This window comes from Oryctolagus cuniculus, chromosome 20 (genome assembly GCF_964237555.1).
Source record: "Oryctolagus cuniculus chromosome 20, mOryCun1.1, whole genome shotgun sequence".
NCBI lineage: Eukaryota > Metazoa > Chordata > Mammalia > Lagomorpha > Leporidae > Oryctolagus > Oryctolagus cuniculus.
Genome location: NC_091451.1, coordinates 43,752,473 through 43,777,685, shown reverse-complemented (window position 1 = coordinate 43,777,685; position 25,213 = coordinate 43,752,473). Strand labels below are relative to the sequence as shown.

General features: G+C 53.3%; 1 protein-coding gene across 5 annotated transcripts in view; it reads right to left on the bottom strand.

Moving 5' to 3' along the window:
• The window catches only part of EVL (Enah/Vasp-like), a 139,893-nt gene that overhangs the window by 82,572 nt on the left and 32,108 nt on the right, over window positions 1-25,213 (bottom strand). Inside the window, exon 1 of one of the 5 annotated variants that reach the window (XM_051830861.2) lies at window positions 24,142-24,604. The exons of 2 other annotated variants lie outside the window; for them this stretch is intronic. In XM_051830861.2, coding sequence (XP_051686821.1) covers window positions 24,142-24,164 — 23 coding nt within the window. In that variant the 5' untranslated portion in view covers window positions 24,165-24,604. Of the gene's footprint in view, window positions 1-24,141; window positions 24,605-25,213 lie in introns of those variants that run through there. 2 more of the 5 variants (XM_051830857.2, XM_051830858.2) reach the window with 2 other exon arrangements.

Genomic DNA, 25,213 nt, shown 5'->3' with positions numbered 1-25,213 from the left:
CCACACGTGGTCAGGCTTTGGTGTCACAATGTAAGAGAGGCACTCTGACCCAGAAGCATTCTGGGAGTATGACTAAGAGCAGGAGGCAGACAGAAGCCCTAACCTCCAAGGACAGCAGAGGAAACCGGGGCTGGCCGCCTGGAGGGATGTGGGGGCAAGCGTGAGCACTTGCTCTGGATGGGAAATGGAGCTCGCTGGACGGAGCACTCCTCTTGAGTGATCCCCCGGGAGACAGCCAGGACCAGTGGCTGGAGCAGGTGCTGTGTGCCTAGCAGGAGCCCTGAGGCAGACAGGAAATGCTGTCCAGTGCCAGGGGTTTGACTGTGGCCTTCAGCCAGTTTCAACCATGAAGCACATTCGATTTAGGTGAGATTGGATCACACGACTGCCTCTGACACAGACTTTGCCTGGTTGCCAAAGGGGGCCCAACCTCGCTATTTTGAACAAATGACTGCTTCTGACCTTGGTTTTCACAGTCATGAGGCAGCTGAGGTCACGCGAGAAAGAGATCTGCCCAAGGCTGCACAACAGTAGCTGCAAACTGAGTTTGGAAAGCAAGCCTCCGGGGCTGAGTCAGGACTCTGCCCATCATGTGTTAAAATCCCTCATCAACACGTTGCTGAAGAATACATGCCCCAGTGCCTCCTTCCTACACACACTGCCCCCTGGGTCCTTCTTGACCTTTGGGTTTTGTCTTCCACTTTCAGCTCAGAGGGCTTTAAACAGAAAAGAACCCTTCGATCTGAAACTTCAACACTTTTTCCAATGACAAAAATGGGGGGAAACCAAACCAAACAGGTTTTCCGAAGATTTCATTTCTGCACTGAGCTGTTCTGGGTGACCTACTGCTCTAATTAGGCTGAAAATAAGCCTGGCTTTCATGAGATCCAGGCTATGGCTGCAGGAAAAGGTTGTCAAGACAATTTAAAATCACTGGTGCTCACCCTGGCCTCAGAGCATTCCAAGAACTCATTGATTCGTTCCATAATTCATTCTGCCGGTGAAGCACAAACACAGACACCCGGGGAGAATAAACATTACTGGCGGGTTCAGTTTTACTAATCTACTGAGGGCGGGGTGGGTGGAGACGAGAAAAATAATGACACAGTGGCATACTGAAGCTCCTCCTATGGGCAGCGTGGCACAACCACAGGCCAGCAGACCCCGGTCACAGTCCCCTCGCCCTCTCTGAAGGTGACCACTGATGAGATGGAAGGATTACCTTAGTCCTTTCCCCCGGCAGACTTCAGGTGAGCCTCCAATGAGACCACGGAGGTGAAAAGTGCTTTGCAAACAGAAGGAGCCATTTCTTTGCCTAACAAACACATGTTGGCATCTATTAAATGATACACTCCGTGCTCAATATCATGCATAAAATACAGATACATGACACAGTGTGGCAAGTGCAAGGCCGGGACAAGCATGGGGCAATGTGTGACCTCAAGGAGTGCCCTTAGGTCGGTGTGGACAGTGAGAAAGATGACTGTGGAGAGACCAAAGGACCACAGGATCAAGGCCAGCCAGTCTGGGAGTCATGCGTTAGCTTCTAGAAAATACTGCTCATTTTTTAATACTCAGCATAATCCCACAAGTTGGCACTATTCTTATCGACCCTGTTGTACTACCAAGCAGTGGCACCCACCTGGCCTGGCGTGTGTGTGTGTGTGTGCGCGGGGTGGTGATGGCCTGGCGCGCGCGCACGTGTGTGTGTGTGAGGGGGTGATTCTGCCCTCCAGGCGACATTTGGCAGTGTCTGGGGGTGCTCCTGGCTGTCACAACAGGGGAGGGACTGCTATTGAGTGGTGGGCGCAGGCCAGGGATGCGGTGGCCTCCCCACAGAGAACACTTGGCTCCCAAGCTCACTGGTGCCAAGCTTGGGCAAAGCAGCCAGCTCGAGTCCACAGCAAGAGGGCAGGTCTTTGTGACCCAGCTCCTCGCCAGCCTCCCAGCTCTTGCAGAAGGGACTGGGGCCAGGCTTGACCGAGGTTGGGGGAACACTCATCTGCTGAGCGGCTCTGAACAGTGAGCTTGAGGAAAGAACAGAGGAGGAGAAAGAAAAAAGGGCACAGCGAGAAGGAGGCAGCCACCAGGTATTTCTGACTCTTAGCTATAACACCAGCAAGCTTCAGAGCGTGCGCTGCATTTAGAGCAGCTGGTTTCACACCTTTCGTCTAATTCTATCCTCTCAACAGTCGTGCCAGCGTGCCAGCGAGAGGGTGAGGCAGGGCTCCGTGGGAACCACTGGGCCTTGCAGTTGTCCAGTGCCCACAGCAGCCCTGCACCAGGCGCTTGTTCCTCAGCCCCCTACTAAGGGGCTCTGACAGAGCCTTCATGTGGCCTCAGCGAGACCACCTGTGAAAGGTGACGGCAGGTGCTCCACACCTCCGATGAGCTGAACTGCAGGTAGGGCAGGGGGTCCTGCCTCCAGGTGCACAACTTCAGGCTGGCTCCTGGCTGTGGGGTCCACTGGCTGTAGTCACCAACTGGACAGTGACCAGCTGCAGCTTCTCCAGTGGTCACATCTCAGAGCTTGTACACCCAGCTCCCACGTGGCCCTTGCTAGAAACGCCTGCTCGGATCTCTTGGCCTCTCTCTCCTTCAGAGACTGCGTTATCCTTCTCTGAGGTTCACAGCAAATGGAGAGCTGTGCACAGAGCTCCCTCCCCACCCCGCGCATGATACTGCCATGGTGGGGGCCCAGGATGTAGGTCATCGGTAAGAGCACCGCCACTTTATTTATTTATTTATTTATTTTGACAGGTAGAGTCATAGACAGTGGAGAGAGAGACAGAGAGAAAGGTCTTCCTTCCATTGGTTCACTCCCCAAATGGCCTCTACAGCCGGTGCTGTGCCGATCTGAAGCCAGGAGCCAGGTAGAGCGCCGCCACTTTAAAAACAGCCTGTTCTATGTTAAACCACTCTTTTCTGATGCCAGTGATGCTGTTTTCAAGTACGGCCAACAAAACTGTTACTAGGAAGGCAGCTGGCATAGCTTGGTTCCTTCGTCTGTCTGGGTTGAGAGGAATATACTTACTGTGTTAATGAATTTATTTTCAAAACAAATCCTTTTAAAAACTGTCCACATTTTCTGAATGCTGTTTCAAGCAAACGTGCTGGTGGCTGATGCAACTCGTCTCATGCCGATGTCTCCCCTGTGAGTCAGGCACTGGTGTGGGCTGGGCGTCGGGCCACGGGGGCGCTGGCAGGCGGGCGTGGCGGCTCTGAGGCAGAGCGCACCCTCACCCTGCCCTAGGAGGGGGCTGGCCGCTCGCCCTCTGAGCCTCCATTCCCTCGTGGAGTGGGCCCTTGGGGCAGCAGTGAAGACACACTTGGGCCACCTGCCCGCTGGGCTGGAGGGCCTGGGTTTGAGTCCCAGCTCTGCTTCTATTCCAGCTTCCTGCTAACGCAGGGAGGCAGCAGGGGTAACTGCAGGACTGGGTCCTTGACGGCCAAACGGGAGACCCAGATTGGGTCTCCGGCTCCCAGTGTTGGCTTGGTACAGCTCCGGCTGCGGTGAGCATCTGGAGAGTGAATTAGCAGACGGGAGATTTCTCTCTCTCTCTCTCTCTCTCTCTCTCTGTGTATGTGTGTGTCTAAATAAATAAAAAATAAATAAAATTTTAGTGAGGGACTTGGACTAGTAGGCCATCTGCATACTGCCCATCTCAGTTTCTTTTTTCTACTCAACTTGAGAAGATTAAGTAAAACAGTGAACGGGAAAGACTTGGAAAGTGGACTTCCTGCATTAAAAGGGCACGTGAGCCCACCCAGCTCTGTTTCCTCTGGGGGCCACTCACCCAGCACTGCAGTGAGAACCTTCTAAAACCTCTGGCTGTAGTCACCAACTGGACAGTGACCAGCTGCAGCTTCTCCAGTGGTCACAGCACAGAGCTTGTACACCCAGCTCCCACGTGGCCCTCGCTAGAAACGCCTGCTCGGATCTCTTGGCCTCTCTCTCCTTCAGAGACTGCGTTATCCTTCTCTGAGGTTCACAGCAAATGGAGAGCTGTGCACAGAGGCTTCCCAGATAATCCCCCCCTACACGATCCTGCCATGATGGGGGCCCAGGATGTAGGACATCAGGAGTGCACGCTGACAGACACTGCGCACTCCGGGCAGTCCTGGTGCGTCCTGGAGGGCACAGTCAGTGGGTTCCACTGCGGTGAGGGCCGCTGACCATGGGGAGGCTGTGCCTGGGCGCGGGGATGCACAGGGAACTGTGCTGTGCACTAGCACTGCTCCACAGCAAGGACGCCACAGCCAGGAGAGCCTGCGCTCACCCCTCGCAGCCACTGCCCTCCTCCAAGCTCCGCCCTCTCCCCAGTGTCGCACGTGGCTCTTTCAGGCTGGTTTCTCCTCCTTAGCAGTGTGCATTTCAGGCTCCTCCAGGGATTCTGTCCCTGATCACGGTTCTGAAAGTGACACTGCCAGGGGCAGCGGGGGAAAAGCCATGGATTGCAGCTCCCAGGCCCACCCGACCATGGCACGGTGACCCCTTCTCCCCTCTGGTTCCTGTGGCACACGCCGCCTAGCGCTGCTGTGGGACAGGCCTAACACAGGTGCTTCAGTCGCGGGCTTAGACTGCTCTACCACAAAGTGAGCCACTGGGGCAGGCACCGCGCTTTATCCTCCGTGCACGCTTGGCCCTGACACGGGACGGACGAGGGGTGCTGGCTGGAGGAAGGCCGACTCTGGGGGAACACTGGGTGCCCGGGGGAAACAGCCTGGCCTGGACACAGAGGAAGGCACAGGTCCACACTCAGCGGGACTTGGGGCACATGTCGTCACCTCGCTCCCCTGGGCCTCCTTTCCCGTAAGAGCAGGTGCTCCATTCCTACGCTGCCACAGTTCTGAGGTGGAGAAAACAGACCCCAGTGAAGGGCATACAGGAAAGCAGGGGCAAGCACGACGGCTTATTTTTATTTAACAAAAGCCTCTCATAGCTTGGCATTGGGGGCAGCAACTACCAATCAAAACTCCCTGCTGGTGCCCGGCCAGTGCCATGCACTAGCATTTCCCGTGTAGGCTTAAGCCCTCTAGGAGACACTGGTTTTAACCCAAAGGACAGAGCCCTGGCCTATGAGTTGTGAGGGCTGGGCTGGCAGTCTTGCCTCTGCCACTGGTCCAGCAGCAGCCTGGGATGAGCGTGTTCCTCTCTGGGAACACAGCGTCCCCCTACGTCGTGAAGAGACACGTGAGTAGGACCAAGGCCTCCTGGTCAGCCGCAGCGCTCTCACCTGGAATCGCCTGCTTCCCTGCTCTCGTTCTGTCTTCTTCATAGCCAGTTCCAGAGCCACGCAGGTCACACACAGGCGACAGCACTGCTACCCACACACAGCCCTGGTGGGAGAGCAGCATAAAGATGTCCGTGGCCCCTCGGACCCCGGCCCACCTGCCTCTCCAAGCTGCACCGGGGGCTCGAGGCTGGTGCCCTCCACACCGTCCCTCGGGCGACAAGGCCCCTGCTCATGCATGATCACTCAGTGTGGGCTTGGTTTTCTCCAGGAAATCTGGGCCTGGGCTTCCAATGCCACCGCTACCCCAGGGCTGTCTGTGGCCTGCTCGGATCTTCCTGTGAGCACAGGGGTGTACCTCTGGATCCACACTCACACTGTGGGCTCTGGGGGCGGAGGGTGGGGGTGGGGCCAGCAGCAAGTCTGACTTGGCTGTCTTCCCCAGCACCTGGCAGGCTGCGAGTGTTCCCTCCTATTTGTTTCCCTCCAGCCTTTGGCTGGAGCTTCCTGGATAGTTTCAACATGCAGTCATGGAGGAAGGGTTTAATGCTGTTGTATATTTAAGTGAAAATCTGTTTAAGAAATGTTGCATGCCATGAAGATTTTAAACATTGACAGAGACAGAGAGAGAGAGAGAGAGAGAGAGAGAGAGAGAAAACCATCTCCCTGCTGTCCTAGCTCCCTCTGGAGGCAGCTTCGGTCACGAGACCACATATGTCCTTCACAGCTGTGCCCCAGTCCTGCGCCCCCACAGCTGGCGCACACTGCCCAGCCTTTCCACACCACTGTGGAAGGTGTGGGTGCCAGCCTGACGCGGGGGAGGTTTCTGGTGGGCAAGTGCCTGAGTGGGTGAGCTCTGCCCTAAATGTGCGGGCAGGGCATGGCCCACTCAGCTGGGGCCTGGGTAGCATAACCAGAGGAAGGTGAAGCCCCCACCCCCGTCCCAGGGGAGCTGGGACACCCTTCCGCTGCTACCGCTGCATCAGCACTCTGGCTGGACGCCAGGACTCGCACCAGCACCCACTTTGCTGCAGACCCTCAGGCCTCCAGGCTCACACAGAGCCTGCACCATCGGCTTCCTGGTCTGGTGGTTTCAGGTCCTGGACCGAGCCAGGCCACTGCCATCCCAGGGTCTCGGGCCTGCAGACCGCCCATCATGGGACTTCTCAGCCTCCACAACCTGGGAGTCCATTCTCTGGTAAATCCCCCCGCAGGGGTCTGCACCACTGTACCCCTCCTACAACCTCTTTGGGGAGCCTGAGGTGCCCAGGGTGGGGGGCTTCAGGGACCTGTAAAACCCCAGGACTTTGGGCAACATGCCGGCTTCAGCACGCGATGCTTCTTCAGGGCACTGTTACCAGCAACGTCGCAGAAGCACACAGAACAGACCTCTCTTCACTGTTCCCTGTATCCACACCGGTGAGCTGGCTTATTCCCACTCAGAAATGTTCTATTCTGCACACCAAAAACACAGCTTTCAAGCAGGTTTTCTTTTTGACAATTAGATACTATTTTCTGAAAAACAAAGCCTGCTCATTACAAATACCTGGGAGACTCTACTAAAGCGAATGTATGGAAGAGGTCCAAGTTCACGGTGAAATTCAGTTGGCAGCACCCAACTAAAACGTGACACCCAGGAAGACATGGTCCCTAATAAATATTCACTGAGCACTTTTCTGTTTGTTGGGTTCCTCACATTATCTTCATTTTTATTATACTTTTTAAATTTAAAAATTCATTTGATTGAGAGGCAGAGAGACAAAGACAGAGAAACAGAGAGACAAAGAGACAGAACATGTTCACATCTGTTGGTTTACTCTTGAAGCACCCACAGCATCCAGGGGCCAAAGCCAGGAGCTGGGAACTCAATTACTGGCCATCACTCTCACCTCCCAGGGTCTGGATTAGCAGGGAGCTGGAACTGGAAGCTGGGATTGGGGACTGAACCCAGGGACCTGGATATGAGCTGCGGTATCTCAACTGCTAAGCCTATTTCAAGTAAGAGAAAGCTGCGGCTCAGGGAGTGGCTCCTGGCTGCTACTGCAGGTATCTGGGGAGTAAACTAGCAGGTGGGAGCTCTGTGTCTGCCTCTCAACTAAATATATATTTTTAAAAGCATCTAAACATAGCTTTCTCTCTCTTTTTAAGATTGATTGCTTTGCTAGGCTTGGAATGAGGCGAAACATGGGAAGTGGAACATTTATTATTATAACAATCACATTATACCAACACCAACAAAATTCTTGCTGAACCTACACTTCTGCATATTATGTAATATTTAAACATTTATTTATTTTGTTTGAAAAGCAGAAAGAGAGCGAGAAACAGAGAAGTCTTCCTTCACTGCTTCACTCCCCAAATGCCTTCAATGGCTGAGACTGGGCCAGGTTGAAGCTAGCATCCTGGAACTCCATCTGGGTCTTCCATGTGGGTGGCAGGGACCAAGCACTTGAGCCACCACCCACTGCCTCCTAGGTGCATTATCAGGAACTGGATCAGAAGGGGAGTTACGGGGCTGGTGCCGTGGCATACTAGGTTAATCTGCCTGCGGCGCCACCATCCCATACGGGTGCCGGTTCTAGTCCCGGGTGCTCCTCTTCCAGTCCAGCTCTCTGCTGTGGCCTGGGAAAGCAGAGAAGATGGCCCAAGTGCTTGGGCCCTGCACCCGCATGGGAGACCAGGAAGAAGCACCTGGCTCCTGGCTTCGGATTGGCGCAGCTCCGGCCGTAGTGGCCATTTGGGGTGTGAACCAACGGAAGGAAGACCTTTCTGTCTCTCTCTCACTGTCTGTAACTCTACTTCTCAAATAAATAAATAAAATCTTAAAAAACAAAAAAAGAAGGGGAGTTACTAGGACTCAAACCGGCAATGCAATATGGGATGCGGGTATCCCAAGCGGCAGCTTAACCTGCTGTGCTGCAATGTCTGCTCCTTGTAGGAACAGAACTGCGCCGTGAGTTTATCGTGTCACAGACATATATTTATCTTTTATTTTTCATTCATTTGAAAGACACATTCACAGAGAGGTCGTCTATCCCCAAGTTCACCCACAAATGCCTGCAACAGCCAGGCCTGGGCCAGACGTCAGGAGCCCAGAATGACATCCAGGTTTTCCACTTGGATAGCAGGAGCCCAGGTAACTTTGCCATCATCCGCTGCCGACCAGGATGTATCAGCAGGAGGCTGTGTCAGAAGCAGCCAGGACTGGAGCCAGCACTCTGATCATGGATGCAGAGGTTTAACCTGCTCTGCCACAAAATGCCTGCCCTTAGAGTGTTGCTATATTCTACGTATTACCACAACTACTATTTCATTTATTCTTCCTCATCTATAGTACCACTCTTATTTGAAAAAGGAGGAAACTGAGGCACAGAATAGTTAAATGACTTTTATGAAACTCTTACAGCTACTTATGGAGCCAACAGATTAAAAACACAGGGGTAGGTGTTGTGGCACAGCAGGTTAAGCTGCTGCTTAGGAGGCCTGTATCACTTCCTGCCTCTGCTTCTGATCCGGCTTCCTGCTAAGGTACCTAGGAAGCAGCAGGTGGTGGCCCAGGTACTTGGTTCCTGCCATCCATGTGGGAGACTTGGATTAAGTTCCTGGCTCCTGGCTTTGGCCTGTGCTAGCCCTGGTTGTGTCAGGCATTTCAAGAGTGAATCAGCTGATAGGAGATGAATATCCACCTCCTACCCTCATTAAGTCTTTCAAGTAAATAAGTGAATAAATGAAACCTTAAAAGTAAAACCAGAGGCAATCAACATATGAAAGTGGTAAGCAGAGAAGCACGGTGGGAAACCTGTCCTCTTGATCTCTAACGTCCAGGGTAAGTGTCCAGCTGGTTGATGGACAAACCCTTTGGTGCAGGTCGGGGAAACAGAAAAGCAAGCGGACAGAAAGAACCCTAAAAAGCCTTATGTCCTTGGGGTAGGCTAAGTTCGGTTCTGCCCAGAGGACAGTTTTTTGAGGAGCGATGATCAGCTACTCTCCCTCTCTCTCAGCGCTCAGCAGAAGAACACAGGGAAGACAATGACGGAGAATGAATCCAAACCCAGAGAATGTGCAGCTTGAGCGTAGACCAGCTGATCTAAATGCAGTGGGAGAAAACGTGGGGAGTGCGGGCCTGCACAGCAGGTCATGACCAAGTAAGGAAAAGTTTATAAGAGACAGAAATGCAATCATGCTAACAACAGGGAGGAAAGAGAAGGCTGCAAAATGAGGAATTTGTAAGAACTGGCAGTGAGGCAGCCAAGTGCCACTAACACGATCACCAGGTCCTGAGCCATTTGCCAAGGCTGTGTGCGTGCCAGAAGCAAGGCACAAAGGCACTGAGACCACTAAGACCACTAGCTCACGGGGCTGCCGCCCAGCAGAGAGGATAGAACAGATTAGGGTGCGGAACTGTCCCACGCTTGGAAACTACAGCCTCCATCAGGCAGAGGGGCAGTGCTCCCCGCCAAGTGTGCTCAGAGGCCTCTGGGGCATGGCCGACTCCATGCTTCAGGACTTCTGACTCTGTGTCCATGTTGTGCATTCAAGGTACACACTCGATTTCAAGTTTTGCTTTCAGAAGCCTAATGAGGAACAGTTTAACCAGGAAATACCTGAATTTCATCCTACCCCACAGTAGACAAGCTAGGAAAACTGAAATGAAGGACTAGTTATACAGGAATGTTGTTTAAAAAAATATTCATCATTAGCAGTAGCTGTTGGGCTGGCACTGTGGCATAGAAAGTTAAGCCTCCACCTGCAATGCTGGGATCCCAAATGGGTGCCGGTTCGAGTCCTGGCTGCTCTACTTCTGATCCAGCTTCCTGCTAATGGACCCGGGAAAGCCACAGAGGATGGCCCAGGTACTTGGGCCCCTGAACCCATGTGAGAGACCTGGAAGAAGCTCCTGGATCCTGGCTTCAGCCTGGCCCAGCCCTGGCCATCAACAGCCATTTGAGGAGTGAACCAGCGGATGGAAGATATCTCTGTCTCTCTCTCTCCTTTGCTCTATATAACTCTGCCTTTCAAATAAACAAAGAAATTATTTAAAAAATAAATAAATAAAGCAGGAGCTGTTCCTCTGGCTTGACTTAGAAAAACTCGAACGTTCTTCCCCATCCTTTCCCTGTTAGGTCTTTGCCGTCCTTGGCATCCTGGCTCCATTTTCCTTTCTGAACTGCCAGCCACAGAAGCCCATCCCAGGCCCTGTGGAACACTACAGGCTCAGGAGACTGTCCCTGCTCCTGGGACAGGCAGAATATGGCCAACAGAATCCAACGGAAGTCTTGAAAGCAGCCAACAGCCCAAACTCGCCACCTAATTTCTGATCTAGGAGAGTAATCAAAGCAGTATTTTTTCCCTTATAGGAGCACACATGCACAAACAAGCACAAACACGCACATACACAACCAACCCCCCGCCAGGGCACACAGGCTCCTAATACCTGATACCACTCCGCAGCCTCCCGCCCATGCTGTAGCCTCTGCTGAGAGTTTAGGAACACAGTGAAGTTCTAGCTTTATTCTGCTGGAGCTTGTTATTATGAATTTCTAACTTTTTAATTCATAAAATCAGCTTACTAAAAAGTTTAAGGGAGCAAAGGGAGAAGGCAAATGTAGACAGAGCCTGGCCACCCCCACCACAGGCAGACAGACCCCAACAGGACTGAGAGCCCGGCTGGCCCACGGTGTGGCATGAAACGCAGCGGGCTGCTGCTGGTCTGTGTCACCTGCCAGCCAGGCCGTGGCTCCTGCTTTCACAGGAGGGGAGGGAACGGCTGGCCTAGCAGAGCTGGGGAGTCTGTCCAGAGACACGCACCCTGGCCTTGCCTGTGCGTGCTGAGCCTCTGCGCGTGCACACCGCTGCACTTCCTCCTTGTCCCACAGGGCCTGGCTGGTGTGGTGCTGGCAGAGCTGCTGGCTGGGGCTGCTTCCGGCTGCCTCCGGCTCCTCCGTCCCCCACAGCCTCCCTGTCCCTCACTTTCCTCTCAGTACAGGCAACGGGAAGAGAAGCGCCAGGATGGGCACCAGGAGACTGGACTGTTAGTCCTGGTTCCCCTTGCTAACCAGCCTGGGGATTGCCACCAGGTTCTTTTTAGGTTTGCTTCCTGAAGTAATTAATTGCTAACTGACTGAGTGCCGTGTTAATTAACAATATATCATAGACACAAGGACAGTTCTCGGCACGTGACGGCTGAATAAACAGGCGCCATCTCCAGCCGTGCCCTCCACGAGTGAAAGAACCACCTGCGGTCTGGGACCCTGCAAGTCCCCACAGGGACCCTAGCAAGCCTGCTTTAGGAGTGTAAAGGAGACGGACTGCCAGGGCCCCAGAAGGGACGCCCGGCTCTGACCCAGGGCACCCGCACGGTGCTGTCGGCTCTGAGGTTCTCTGCACCGAGCACTTGGAACCAGGAACGAAGGCGCTCGTTGCAGCGGCTCTTCCTCCACGGGGGGTTCCAGCAAATGCAGGAGCACCCTGTGTGTGAGGATGGAGCGGGTGCTGGGTGTCCAGCGTGAGAAAGGGAAGGGGACTCCAGCAGGGTGGGGGCAGGGCGGGGCCGGCAGAAGGTGGACCTGGGACTCAGAGCAGAAGGCCACCTCTGGGACGGGTTTGTTTGAGTTGAATCAAAATCCGTACCACATGGCCACTGTCTTCCCTGACTCCCCATGGCTGTCTTTGCATTCTGACACAGTCTTGCTCTGTGCACAAGCAGTGCTGGGGTCCTCTCCTCACGTGGACACCAGTCCTGCTGGATGAGGGCCTGGCCCTGTGACCTCATTTAACCTCACTTAATTACCTGCTTAAAGGCCTGATCTTTCAGTACGCTCATATTGGGACTAAGGCTTCACATTGTGAGTCTCGGGGACACAGTCCAGTCCCTGACAGTGGCCTGGAGTGCCACAGCCCCCTGGTGAACAGGCACCTCGGCAGGATGCGACACTGAACAGACCATTCTGAAGAAGAGGGGGTGGTTACATCCTCTGAAGGCAGAAACAGTCCAGATTTGGGCGCCGGTGTGCGGTGCGGCAACACCAGCAACCCGTGTGAGCAGCAGCTCAAGTCCCAGCTGCTTCATTTCTGATCCAGCTCCCTGCTAATGCACCTGGGAAAGCAGCAGAGGATGGCCCATGTATTTGGGGACCTAGACCCACATGGGAGACCCAGATGGAGTTTGAGACTCCTGGCTTCGCTTGGACCAGCCATGGCTGTTATGGCCATCTGGGATTGAAACAGCAGATGGGGGGCTGGTACTGTGGCATAATGGGTGAAGCCGCCATCTGCAGTGCCAGCATCCCATGTGGGTGCTGGTTCAAGTCCTGGCTGCTCCACTTCCGATTCAGCTCTCCGTTATGGCCTGGGAAGGCAGATGACCCAAGTCCTTGGGCCTCTGCACTCACATGGGAGACCCAGAAGTAGCTCCTGGCTCCTGGCTTCAGATCGGCCCAGCTCCAGAGGTTGTGGGCATTTGGGGAGTGAACTAGCAGATGGAAATTCAATCCCTCTCTCTCTCTCTCTTTGTAACTCTGCCTTTCAAATAAATAAATCTTAAAAAAAAAAAAGAAAAGAAATAGCAGACAGAATATGTATCCTTTCTGTTTTGTTTCTCTCTGCCTTTCGAATAAATAAAATAAATCTTAAAAAAAAGATATAGGTTTTGCCTTGCTTTTTATTTCTCTTGAAGTTTTTTATTATTCTGTTAGCAAGCCAGATACTAACATGGAAAAGTGGAATTTATTAGTTCATATAGTATAGAAAAAAAGTTCATGGATAAGCCTTGAGTAAGCAGGGGTGGGTGCCTTAGTGCACACGGTCAGTGCTGCCAGGAGGACCGGCCCCTCCAGCCAGTGCTGACTCGGCTTCCTCCCCCGCTGCCTTCACCCTCGGTTTTTTCTCACCTGGTGAGGTCACCACCAACAGGCTTCTACGGCAGCTCTAAGGAAAACAGCATAATCCCTAATAATTCTTAGCCCAAGCCCCATAGGGAATTCTCAGAAGTAAAAACTGCCTTTAAACCAATTCCCATAAACAGGACATCTAATCCCAGTGTATGGGCTGGGGTGAGGGGTCAGGCCTGCACAGCCACAGGAGCAGGGGGTATTGTGGATGGATAATGCACGTTCCCCTCTCCCAGCTCTATGTGGTCAAGCCGACCGCTGGACAAACACAGGACTGTCTCCCTTCTCGTCTGTGGTTCCCGCTTTCATGGCTTCAGTTACTGAAAATATCAAATGGGAAGTCTCAGATAGGGACAAATCATGTTTAAAGTCACTTTTCTCGTACTGTCACAGTCGTTCTTATACAATTGCTGTGAACTCTTACTGTGCGTAATTTATGACTTAAATTTTATCATGTGTGGGAAAACCACCGTCCTCACAGAGTCCAGTGTTCTCCATGGTCTCAGGCATCTCCTGGAGGTCTTGGGGTCCCATGTGCATAAGGACATAAGGAGGGGTGGGGTTGGCGGCCATTGTTATCTTTCCAGAATTGATAATCTACTCTAGCAGATAGTACATGTGCTAAAAAATGATTTAAATTATTTTCAAACATTTCTTGACATTAGTGCAATGTCTTATCTATTGGAAGGATCTGAGAGTCCTATCTATCTCATTGGCCAGGTCCTAAAAACCATGATGAATTACAGGGAGCAAGCAGTGCATAGGCACCCCTCACGCTCTCCTGTGAGGAGCAGGCTCAGTGTGTGGAGCAGCAGTGAATGCCCTTTCGGCCGTCCTTCCTAAGAGCTCAGCTTCACGGAAACCTCGTGGGGTAGTGCATCAGAAATTGCTTCAAAAATGGGGGGTGGGGAGGCAGAACAGATGGCCACCTCTGAAGAATGAGAAGTATGAAAGAAGAGAAAAAAAACCAATACACACGCTGTTGAATGAAATCTACAACTCCGGAACTATGAAAAACCCAGTGCACACACTGTTGGATGGGATTTACAATTCTGGAACTATGCAAAAATATTTCTTGCTGCCAGGGACAGAACTACAAAATAAACTGCCTTCGCAGTCCAAAGTGGGTGCACAGAGGGGGGAACGTGGCTTCTGACTTCCCAATTCAATGACTTCGCTGAACTCAAAACACAATTTCGGAGGGAAAACTCAGGGAACAAAGTCTCATTTAAAACATTTTTCAGTTGAACTCAGAGATGGCAAAAGCTAATCATTTCGACAGTTAGCTGTCACAATAGCTGGCAGATGCTGGCCCAGCAATGAACTTTGAAAACAATAATTTAAAAAACAACAATTTAGAGTTCTACTGTTTACAGAGCATTTCTGCTGGATAATCATGCTTCTGCTCATGACGACCCTACGTCACAGATAAGGCAAGGAGACCGGAAGAAAGAAATTACCCGTGCCAAACCCCACAGCTGGGAAGGGCTAGGGGCTCTGTCACACGCCCTCTCCTTCCACCTGCACAACCTGAGACCCACTTCCTCCTCCTGCTTCTGCTTCTCAGGCCCTAGTCCCCTTCCACCACACTGGGGCTTTCTAGAGTGCAGACGCAAAATCAAGAGGTGGGCAATAAAAGGTTTTTCATCAGACATATGTAGGAAGCTCAGGAGCACAGCTCACCCACCCACACCACACACCCCTCTGGGGCTCAACTGCTGGACCCGTTATTCAACCAGCATCTCCCTCAGTCTCTGTATCTGTGAAACAGGTATGGCGTTAACAGCAGCTATGCCACCAGATTCATATGAAGACAGAAATACACACACTTATGCATAAAGCACTTAGGTTCTGCGGATCACAGTCAAGGAACAATCACTATCAGACACTTACTTACCCAACAAACAGAACTGATACCACAGAACACCTGCCAGATCTCCCTGCTTCCCTAAGTTAGAGCAGCCTCTCACCCTAAACAAGGCGCACGCAGGTCTGTTCACACGTGACAGGAGGCAGGAAAACGTGCCAGTCCTGCTCCTTTCTTCACAGAACCCTCAAGCTCGTTAGGGAAATGAGATGGAGAAAATGTAACATTAGATTATGTGTTATGCACCTCGGGTGCTGTATGAGGGCTTGGCTCTAGAGGTTAGAAAAGGATTCCGGAAGAAAGTACACACAGCGTGGGCTTGGAGGATATCGAGGGTGGAGGCAGGGAAGCGAGGGGGTCTATGCAGACCCACGACTGAGGCAGACTCTGAGGGCTTCATCAATGCCAAGTCAGGCTGTGCTGGCAATGGACAGAGTCCCAATCACGGCCTGGCAAAGGATGGTCCTCAGAGAGCCAGGCCCCACTCCTCTCCCCCACCTCTCTCTGTAGCAGGGACAGCAGAGATCTGACCAACACAGACGTCCCAACCAAGAAGCCCCAGACAAAAATCAATAGTTCCTTCTACTGTGGCCAAATGTGTCTCTTCCGCCTCCTTGGGAACCTCTCCTTCCCCTCTCAGAACATCAGAGGCACCGTCTCCGCTCCAGGCTTTGGAAGTGCCCCAGGGCAGATCTGACCATGAACGCATCCTCTCTCCAGGAACGGGAGTGCATCCCTGAGCACAGACATGTCTTTCCACAACAGAGTTGCTGTCCGCTAGTAAAAACACATCCAACCACACACTTAGCCATCTCCCTGTCCCAGCTCCCTCCAAAAGGCTCTAGACTTAACACACAGCGGTCTGTTCTACCAAATGCAGTGAAAAAATAACTCAGAGAAACCAGGCAGGGAGCCCTGCGAGGGGCACCCGCTCCCCGCTCCTGGTCCTCGTTCAGGTGTCCCGGTGTACAGCAGCAGCTTCAGAGGCAAAGGGGCTCCAAGTCGCTTTCTCCAGCGCCTCCAGTAGGGGAATGCAGGTGGTCTGTCTTCTGTCACCTGAGCTGAAGGAGGGCAGGCTAGTCTCAACACGCCGAGATCCGCCCTGGCACGCGGGGGACTCTGCATCAGCTGGCTGGGTGTCACCAAGTCCTCTCGTGTGTAAAGGAGCACAGCCCGACCTCCTGGGAGCAGAGGACTAGCCAGGGGGCACCCACCAGGGGAGGCACAGGCCAGCAGGAGTTCTATCTATTCAACACCTAGGTTCAATCGCCTTCAGAGGTGCAGCTGAAGTCGAAAGCACGCGTAATGGCACTTTTCATTTTCCAGGGCTCCTGACTTCCCAGAGCTCATGCACAGCCATTCTCATTCTCTCTGCAAATAAAATATTTGTTCTATGCCTTAAGTCCCAAGGAAGGAGAGCGACCCTAGAGTAGCCCCATTATACCATTAGAGTCTCAGGGCTTTGGGTCCCCACAGACCCTAGCCCAGGGTAAACACTGGAATCCTGAGCCTGGATCCACTCCGCCTGCCTGACCCAGGAGCTGTGAGGACAGGCTGGGCACCTGTGCCGATCCGTTAAAGAGGATCCCAAATTCCAGACCCTTCTGTGAGCTCTTCAGTTCCCTGCTGGCCCTGGGGAACTAGCCCAGACTCGTGCCAGAGCCACAGTCGCTCCCTCTTCTCTCGGGGGTGCTCATCCCCAAGTCCCTGCTTGTAACTGCTCCTCCCCGGAAGAGATCTCACACGCCACCCCTGTCTGGTCAATGCACATTAGCTCAGTGGGTGTCTACTTACGCTAGGCTCCGGACTACTGAGATGTAATCCGGAGGACTGTGGACTGTGTGTAAAGGCCTAGGGGCTAAGCGTGAGGGCACCATGGATGCATATGAGGCCCCTGATGGGCTCTGGCTGTGTTGCCACAATTAGGCAGAAAGCCCAGAAGTCCTGGTTGGTCAATGGCAAGGAGCGCAACCTCTCTGGCCACGAAGGTCAGTGCTGGCCCAGCTGAGCTCCGGCTCCCAGCTGACTGGTCACACTAGCTGTCACAAACATTTCAGTAGCTCTGGCATCTGGGGTCTGCACACTCAGAAGTGCTCCCCTGACAACGCACCAGCGTCTTCCTGGCTGTGGGGCAATTTCCAGTCCAGGACGAGGGTCTCAGGAAACGCTCCGCTGCTCACGGGAGATGAGAGGAGCGACCTACTGAGTGTCCACTGAGTGCCAGGCGTCCTGCCGGCTGTGTTCTGTTAGCAATCTCTCATCAGCACAGTAATGGGAGGGGGCAGCAGCCTCATTTCACAGACAGAGATGGACACATGAAGAACTCAGGCCACCGCTCGAGGGACTGAGGCCAGGGGAGCGGGGAAAGTCTCACACTGCAGGATGCAGGGGCTTCCCAGGAACAAACTCCCTCCCTGCAGGTGAAAGGTTTGCCTGTGCCACTGGTGAACCTCAGGGCAGACAGAAGCCACCAGTCACAGTCACAAGAAAAGACCAGGGGAACACGGGTCACGCCGAGAGCCATGGGAAATTTCCCAGCGGCCCATGACCAAGCTCCGGCCTCAGCACTCCCTTCACCCAGCCACCCTTCTCCTTATTCTCACCCACCCTGGTCTCACATCCCTCCCACGACGCCCCCTTAGGACAAGCTCCTTCAGCTCCCAATCGAGAAAACCCTCTTCTCCTGGGCCCCGCATCTTATCTGTGTGCCCACGGAGTCAGCCATTCTCCCCGTCACCTTCTCTGTTGTCTGTTCAGACGTCTTGAGAATTCCTGCAGGCAGGAATTTTCTTTTTTCTTTCTTTTTAAAGATCTATATATTTATTTGAAAGGTAGAGTTACAGAGAGAAGGAGAGATAGAGAGAGAGATCTTACATCTGCTGGTTCACTCCCTAAATAGCCACAATGGCTGGGGCTCCACAGAAGGCAGGAGCCTAGAACTCCGCGGCCAGGAGCCAGGAGCTCGTCCAGATCTCCCACATGAGTGGCAGGGGCCCAAGGACTGGGGCCGTCTTCCACTGCCTTCCCAGATGCATCAGCAAAGAGCTGGATCGAAAATGGAGCAGCTGGGACTCGAACTGGTGCCCATTTGGGATGCCAGCATCATAAGCAGTGACTTAAATACTGAGCCACAACACCAGCCCCCAAGTAAATGAATCTTAAAAACAAACAGATTAAAAAAAAAAAAAAAAGAACTGAAACTATGCCGTGGACTTGGATTGCAATATGGCCTTTCCCTGGGTGAAACTCAACAGTAGCCATAAGTCTGATTTAACAACGGAGGGCAGCCTGGTATTTTAAAACACATTTGCTTGCCATTCTTGCAGCTGAAGTATTTGTTTCCCAAAATACACGTTGCTGTGGCTAGTCAGGCAGAGAGCAGGCGAAACATCAAGGCAGTGAAGTCTGCATCCTGCTGTCTCCTGCCCCACCTCTCCCTGATCTCGCAGGTGCACCTACGTCACCTATGAGACTCCCAGGTGGCACACTCTAGTGTGCCGGGGAATCCCAGAGAGAGCGATCTCCAGCTTCCCGGTTAGGAACGGGGATTTTAGTTCAAATCATTTTAGTTATCTGACAATCACCGGCAGCCCCTAGAGCTGACAGTACGCTAAAAGCTGGTAGCAAGGCAAGGTGGGTAGAATATATATCCCGACCTCCAAGGTTCATCCTCTAGCAGAGTAGAGACATGAAAGGAACCAAGCAAAGGCACTGTGGGAGGGACTACCCAGAGGTGGGGGTGAGCATGGTGGGACCAGGAGCACCGTCTGTCCTGCCCTAAGGGACCGGCTGCTCCCTGTTCCCCACAGCCATGCAGCAAGTGTGAGGGCAGGTGTGAAAGGTTATGCTAACTGCTACGACACAGTGTTCATTCACAGACAGCATTTCAAGAACACAGTATCTGGGGAAGATGGCCTGGATGGAAACTGACCAGACTCCCTTAACTGCTAAGTGACTTCTGGCCAATCACCTACCCTCTCTGAGCCTCTGTTCTCATTTTCTTCACTCATTTAACAAATATTTGTTAGATACCTACTTTGCACAAGGCACGAAGGATATAGCAATGAACAAAACCAAATTTTTAAAGAAATGTAGGGCAGGCATTTAGCCTAGCAGTTAAGACGCTGGTGTCCCACACTGGACTCTAGCTGCAGACCAGCTTCCTGCTAATGCAGACCTGAGGAGGCACTGGTGATGGCGCAAGGAATTGGGTCCCTGCCACCCACGTAGGAGACCTAGACTGAGTTCCTGGCTCCTGGCTTCAGCCCTAGCCCAGCCCAGCCATGGTTGGGCATCCAAGGAGTGAACCACCAGATGGGAGACCTCTCTGCTGTGGATAAAGAGCAAACACAAACTACAATCTACAGCATGCAGATGGCAACATGTGTGTGGGCAGGGAACAGAGCTGAGTTCAGGGGAAGGGGAGTCCCAGGGAGGGCAGGACGCACTAAAAAGGCAGGTGAGGGCAGCATCCATCCACAGGTAGCAGAGGCCAGCATGGCGCAGGTGGCAGGAAGGACAGGGCTGCTGCTGGCGAAGAAGCCGCCGGGGCAGGACAGGGCATGGCAAGCACACTCACAAGGAGTGTGAGCCAGGAAGACACCACGGACGGTTTGCTTTTACATCTTGAAAAGGGAAACAGGAAAGAATTGAGGGGAGAGGAACCAGGCAGGAAGCCTGGAGACCAGTTACGAGGCTGTGTGGTACCTCAGTAAGAGACGGTAGTGGCCTGGAGCTGGCAGGAGGACAGAGCTGGCAGAAGTGGGTAGACTCTGGCTGTTACCTGAGACAGAGCCGACAGGGCCTCCCTTGATGGACAGGAAGGGACAGGAAGGAGTCAAGGATACGTGAACCGCTAGAGAGCACAGGAGAACCAAGCCAGCCTCGTTCTGCTGGGGATGTCCATCAGGTCCTGGCAGCGACATGGAGGAGACTGGGGCAAGGTCGGGGTTGGACTCTGTTTTCACTATAAGACATTACGTGGGTGGACGTTACCGCGGTGGGCAGCTAGCAGTGTCTGGTATATGGCAGGAACCCACTGCCCAAGCTCTCTTACCTGTCCCTTCCCCACCCAGCCCGTTTCCAGCACCAGTGGATCTGAGACAGGCTCAGCACAGTGTCAGTCAGTGCCCAGAGGTGTGTCTGCAAGGCCCCTGGGAAGCCAGAGGGCCGAGCTGGCTCGGGCTGCTGACAGCTGAGTGGGCTCTCCACACCTGCACATTCCAGGGCTTCTCACTGCACACAGCTTAGCTCATTTCAGTGAAGAGCAGAAAACACGGGGCACTTCCACGCATGCACTTTGAAGAGAGCTGCTGGAGTCTGGACCGCAACCCTTTCCATGGTGACGCTTAGAAACACTAATACTACAATAAAACAAAACAAACTAGTAACTTCCCCTTTCTGCGTGACTGCTACGTTGCCATCGTACGTCGTATCTTGGGGCTAGGACACATCCTTCTGGGGATAAATCAAAGTGGGCACCAGGAATTCTGAGTTGAGGTGCATCCTCCCTCGAGGGGCACAGAAAACCCACGGGAAAACTCTTGCTCCTGGGGCAGTGACGAATGCACTTGCTGTCCAGGTCTACAGCAGGGCAGACAATGTCTGGCTTGCAGGCTGTACAAGGCCTGCGAGATGTCATATAGATACCTGCCCTTGGCAGAGAAAGGTGCCCCGCCCCTGCTTGAGGTGGGAGAATTACAGAGCTCACAAGGTACTCGGGAGACAGGTTCTGTGACAAAGAGTGACAGCTAAGTGCTTTCTTCAAACTGCCCGCTCAGTACACGTCTCATCTAAGGGATTATTTTGTAAAGGCAGAAACACATGTAACACGTGTGTCTACCACAACAGCCAGCTAGAACAGCTTGCCAGGTGTGGGCCCAGCCCAGTCTGTGGTCATCAGCAGACACAAATGCCCTGGCCGAGCTCACTTGCTCTCTCACACTCAGGGTCCTACGACTCTGTAGGCCAGAGACCCTGCAGCAGCAGAGCCTGACGCCCCCAGCCCTCCTGCGATGAGATCACCTGCAGGCTGCGCAGTGCATGACGGGGCTCTCCCACGCCCTGTACCTGGGTGTCATGCTGAGGACACGTCACAGCTTCCTCAGGCTCCTCCTGCACTTCTGAACTAGCACACAGAGGCTCAGCAGGAAGCATGCTACCCGCCTCAGCACACACCGAGCTGGCAACAAGCCAGCCTGCTTTTCCTTCCTCCTGGATCCTGCTCAAAACTCAGCATGTCAGCTGCTCTGACAGTGAGGCTTCACAGTACGTCAAAGGGTTTTAGGCACTAAGGAAGCGAAGTCAACAAGAGACGAGATTCACACAAGCTCCCACAGAATGCATGGGCCAGCAAGGGTAGCAGCGGGGACGCGTGTCTGTCAGAGTCAGGTCTTCTCAACCGGAGCCTGGCCCGGCAGCCAGCGAGAGGTGTGTGCAGAGGAGGCGCCTGCGCACGAGGCTTGCACACGGGCGATAAGCCGACCGTCGCCCCCAGCGTCCTCGTCTCCCTTTATAGCACGTGGGAAGGACTGACGTTCACACAGAAAGCTTGTGCTCTCCCATGTCATTCCAGCAGCATTGCCTGCTTTCTTAGCAAGCATCGCTTCTCCCATTTTCCAGTTGAGAAAATTGAGACCAAGAAAAATCAAGCCCACAAAGGCAGCAGCCTGTGGCACTAGCGTTATAAACCATGTTCTCTTGACTCTCCTGCCAATATTTCCTTCTACTGCTGGGCAAGGCCTCCCCAGAGGAGGGGTCGCTGCACTGGGCATGGCTGGCTCTGGGCCCCCTGCCTCCACCGGAACTGCTTCCTCCGGTTCCTGAGCCCTCTCCTACCTGTACTGCCACTCTGCCTTTGCCTCAACGCTCCCATCTCCAACACAGGGTATCTGTCTGCTTCTCCTAAGCCAGTTCTTCTCAAAGTCTGGTGCCCAGAACTAAAACATCAGAGTCACCTGGGAACTTACCAGAAATGCCAACCTGAGCCTCACCCCAGACCTGCTGAGTCAGCCATTCCAGGAGTGGGGCAGCGAGGCGAATTCTACTTTGCTCTCCAGGGAGGCTGCAGCTGCAGGAGCACCCTTGCCCAAGCCACAAAGCAAAGCTCCTCCTGTGGCCCACAGACACAACCTCCTGGCTGAAGAAGAAGGCCTTTCGCCTGGCACCAGGCAGCAGTCACATCCAGCAGGTGCGGGCCAGTGCAGGCAGACACGTGGAACAGGGGAGCCTCCCTCCTCTGTGCCATTTCCATAGTGGTACCCCGCCTTCTCAGTGTAGACTTTTAGATATTTTTAAAGATTTGTTTATTTGAAAGAGTGATAGGGGGAAGAAGAGAGAAAGAGAGAAAGAGAGAGAGAGAGAGAGATCCTCCATCTATTGGTTCACTCCCCAAATGGTTGCAATAGCCAGGGGTTGGCCAGGCTGAAACCAGGAACTCCATCCAGGTCTCCCATGTGGCTGGCAGGGGCCTAAGCACTTGGGCCATCATCTGCCGTTTTGCCAGGCACATCAGCAGGGAGCTGGATCAGAAGTGGCGCAGCCAAGACTCAAATTGGTGCTCTGATATGGGTTGCAGGCATCCTAAGCAGAGCTTAACCTGCTGGGCCACAACACCAGCCCCAGTGTGCAACGGCCTTTACCTCAACCCCTCCCACCCCAGCAGACCCAGCTCTTGGCTCTTGAGCCAGGAGCCCACAATGGGCTGGGTCTCTTGTACAGAACCTTCTTCCCTAATAGGAACCATAATGAAAGGGGAGTGAGGCTGACTCAACTCTAGAGTAAATGCTAACCAAAACTTACAAACCTCCCCAGCGGGTCCACTTTCTAGTACACAAAGCTCCTCCCTAACTCTTACAAGGTTCAGTAAGGCCAATTTTGAGCCTGTGACTTGAACCAAGGATTCCTAATTCACCCTCCCAGGATGTCTCTACTATGGCAGGCCAGGCGCCAAGCAACTCCTTACCAGGGAGCTGCAGGCATGAGCTTCAAGCACTAAGTGCAGCCACGCTGTGCCCATGGCACCAGGCACATTGCCACGTGGGAAGAATTTCCCTTTCTCCAGCCCTGTCCACTGGGAATACTGAGGAGACACGCCCCTAAGCAGGACAACTTCCTGGAGCCAGGGCATCAAGTTGGAGGACAACCTTGATAGGCCAGATTCTCCTTCTGGAATCTAAGGAGCCGCTCATCCACCCCCGTGATTGGCCAAAAGCTCTCCAGTTTTCTCTTACAAACAACGGAGGGCGGTGACTCTCAGGGCTGTCATGTCTATCGCAGCAACATTTGGAGGGAACAAAAAGGCCGTGAGGTAGGAGGTTCCCGCACACTCGCTCTCTACCCATGCGGTTGTTAACGCTTGATTTAAAATACAGACATTCCGCTTGAGAAACGAGAAGCTGTCAGAGGCCAGACACACAGCACACACACACACTCGGCCCCATACGTCCCAGAGAGGAAGCAAACGCACAGCAACACCGGGACCACCCTCCCGTGCTGCCTCCTTCATTGTCATTTCTCGGAAACCATCCCTGTTGGAACACCCCTTCCCACATCCATTCCCAGAGAAGAGAGGGAAGAAAGGGATGGAGCAGGATTCACAAGAGATCTAATCTGGAGCGCTAATGATCACAGCAGCTGAAAAGCTGGCGGAAGCAAAGACAGACCCCGTAACAAAACACCAGCAGGCACTCCCGCCAGGCAGCCTGGCCACGAGAATGAGGAAAACCGGAGCCAAAATCCAGCCTCGACAATGCAGATAGACTTGCACAGTCTTCGCTGCGACAGTGCGCATTTTATTTGAAAAGAGCAGCAGACCGCGTGAGTTTGACAAAGGAAGAAAAACAAAAGATAGCGAGAGGCTCATTCTGGATGCACGGCTGCTGCGCTGTGGCCACAACTCTGCACCAGCAGCAGCGGGAGGCACAAGGTGGGGTCAAAGCCATCATCCACGCTGCACGTCGCATGCAGTCAACACCCCTGACCTGCACCACAGCCATCCCTCCACCCCCACGGAGGGGATAAACCTCACCAAACGCAGGGAATAGCTCTTCCTGCATGAGAACCAGCCAGAGCCTACGCTGTCATTACACAGCAAAAACCCGGCGAGAACAAAAACCCAGCGGCACACAGATGCAGAAAACCCGCAACGTACCTGAATTCTTCCAATGCAAACATGACCTAGTCAGAGCCAATTTCCTTGGATGGTTTGGGAGCCTGCTTGGTACAGAGGACAACCATTTAGTCAGCCAGATGGTGCAAAGTGCAGAAAAAAGAGGCGGGGCCTCCACACCCCCAGTATTCGGGAGGAAAAGGCTTTCTGCAGCCAGGGGCCTGCAGCCTCCAGCTCCGCCAGCTGCTGACAAGCGGCAGCTACCAGGGGAGGCAGCAGCAAACCATGTGACCACCCAGCAAGGCTGGTTAACGCAGCATTTGCTCAGGCTCGGGTGGGGAAGGAGGCTGGAGAAGGAAGTCGAACCCAGGGCTCGCCTGGGATCCTGGGTAAATCACACGACTCGCCCCTCCCACCCCCACCTCTGCAACGGTGCAGGCAGGGGCAGGAGAGGCGAATGAAGGGATGAGGATGGGATCTGGGCCTCTGAACTGCCTAACGAGCCTGTCTTCCCATGGCTGCAGCTGCCGTAGTGATCAGGCGTGACCCATGCTGTGAGTGAGCGCAGCTGACCCCCACACGTGGACTGCATCTTGCGGAAGCCAGAATACTGGAAAATTCTTCTAGATTCTGCACTTGGCATTCAGCTACCAAATGTTATTTTAGTACAAAGGCATGCACTTTACGCCCACCACTTCACCATGACTAACATGACCTTGTACATCAGCCACAGTTAAAGACCTCATGTGTTGGAGTATTTATTTATTAGTGACAGTATATCCCAGGCTCTCATCAATTCTTTGAAGTACAAAAATTGCTGTAACAATTTCAGAACAGTCAAAAAAAAAAAAAAAAAAAAAAAGGGTGGGGGAGCAAGACATAAGCCCAAAATACAAATGTTTACTGGCTTGCAAAGCCCAAGCTGGCAAGATCTGGCAAATGAGCGGCGACTCTTGGAAACGTGGGGGAGGAGCCTTCAGCATTTGGACCGCGGGTCTTCGTGAACTAACAGAGACAGTACTCACTCCTGGCTTTTTCACAGACATGCTAAATTCACTGGGGAGCCTACTGCATGACTGCCTTAGGCCCAGCTCCCACCTGCACCACGGCCTCG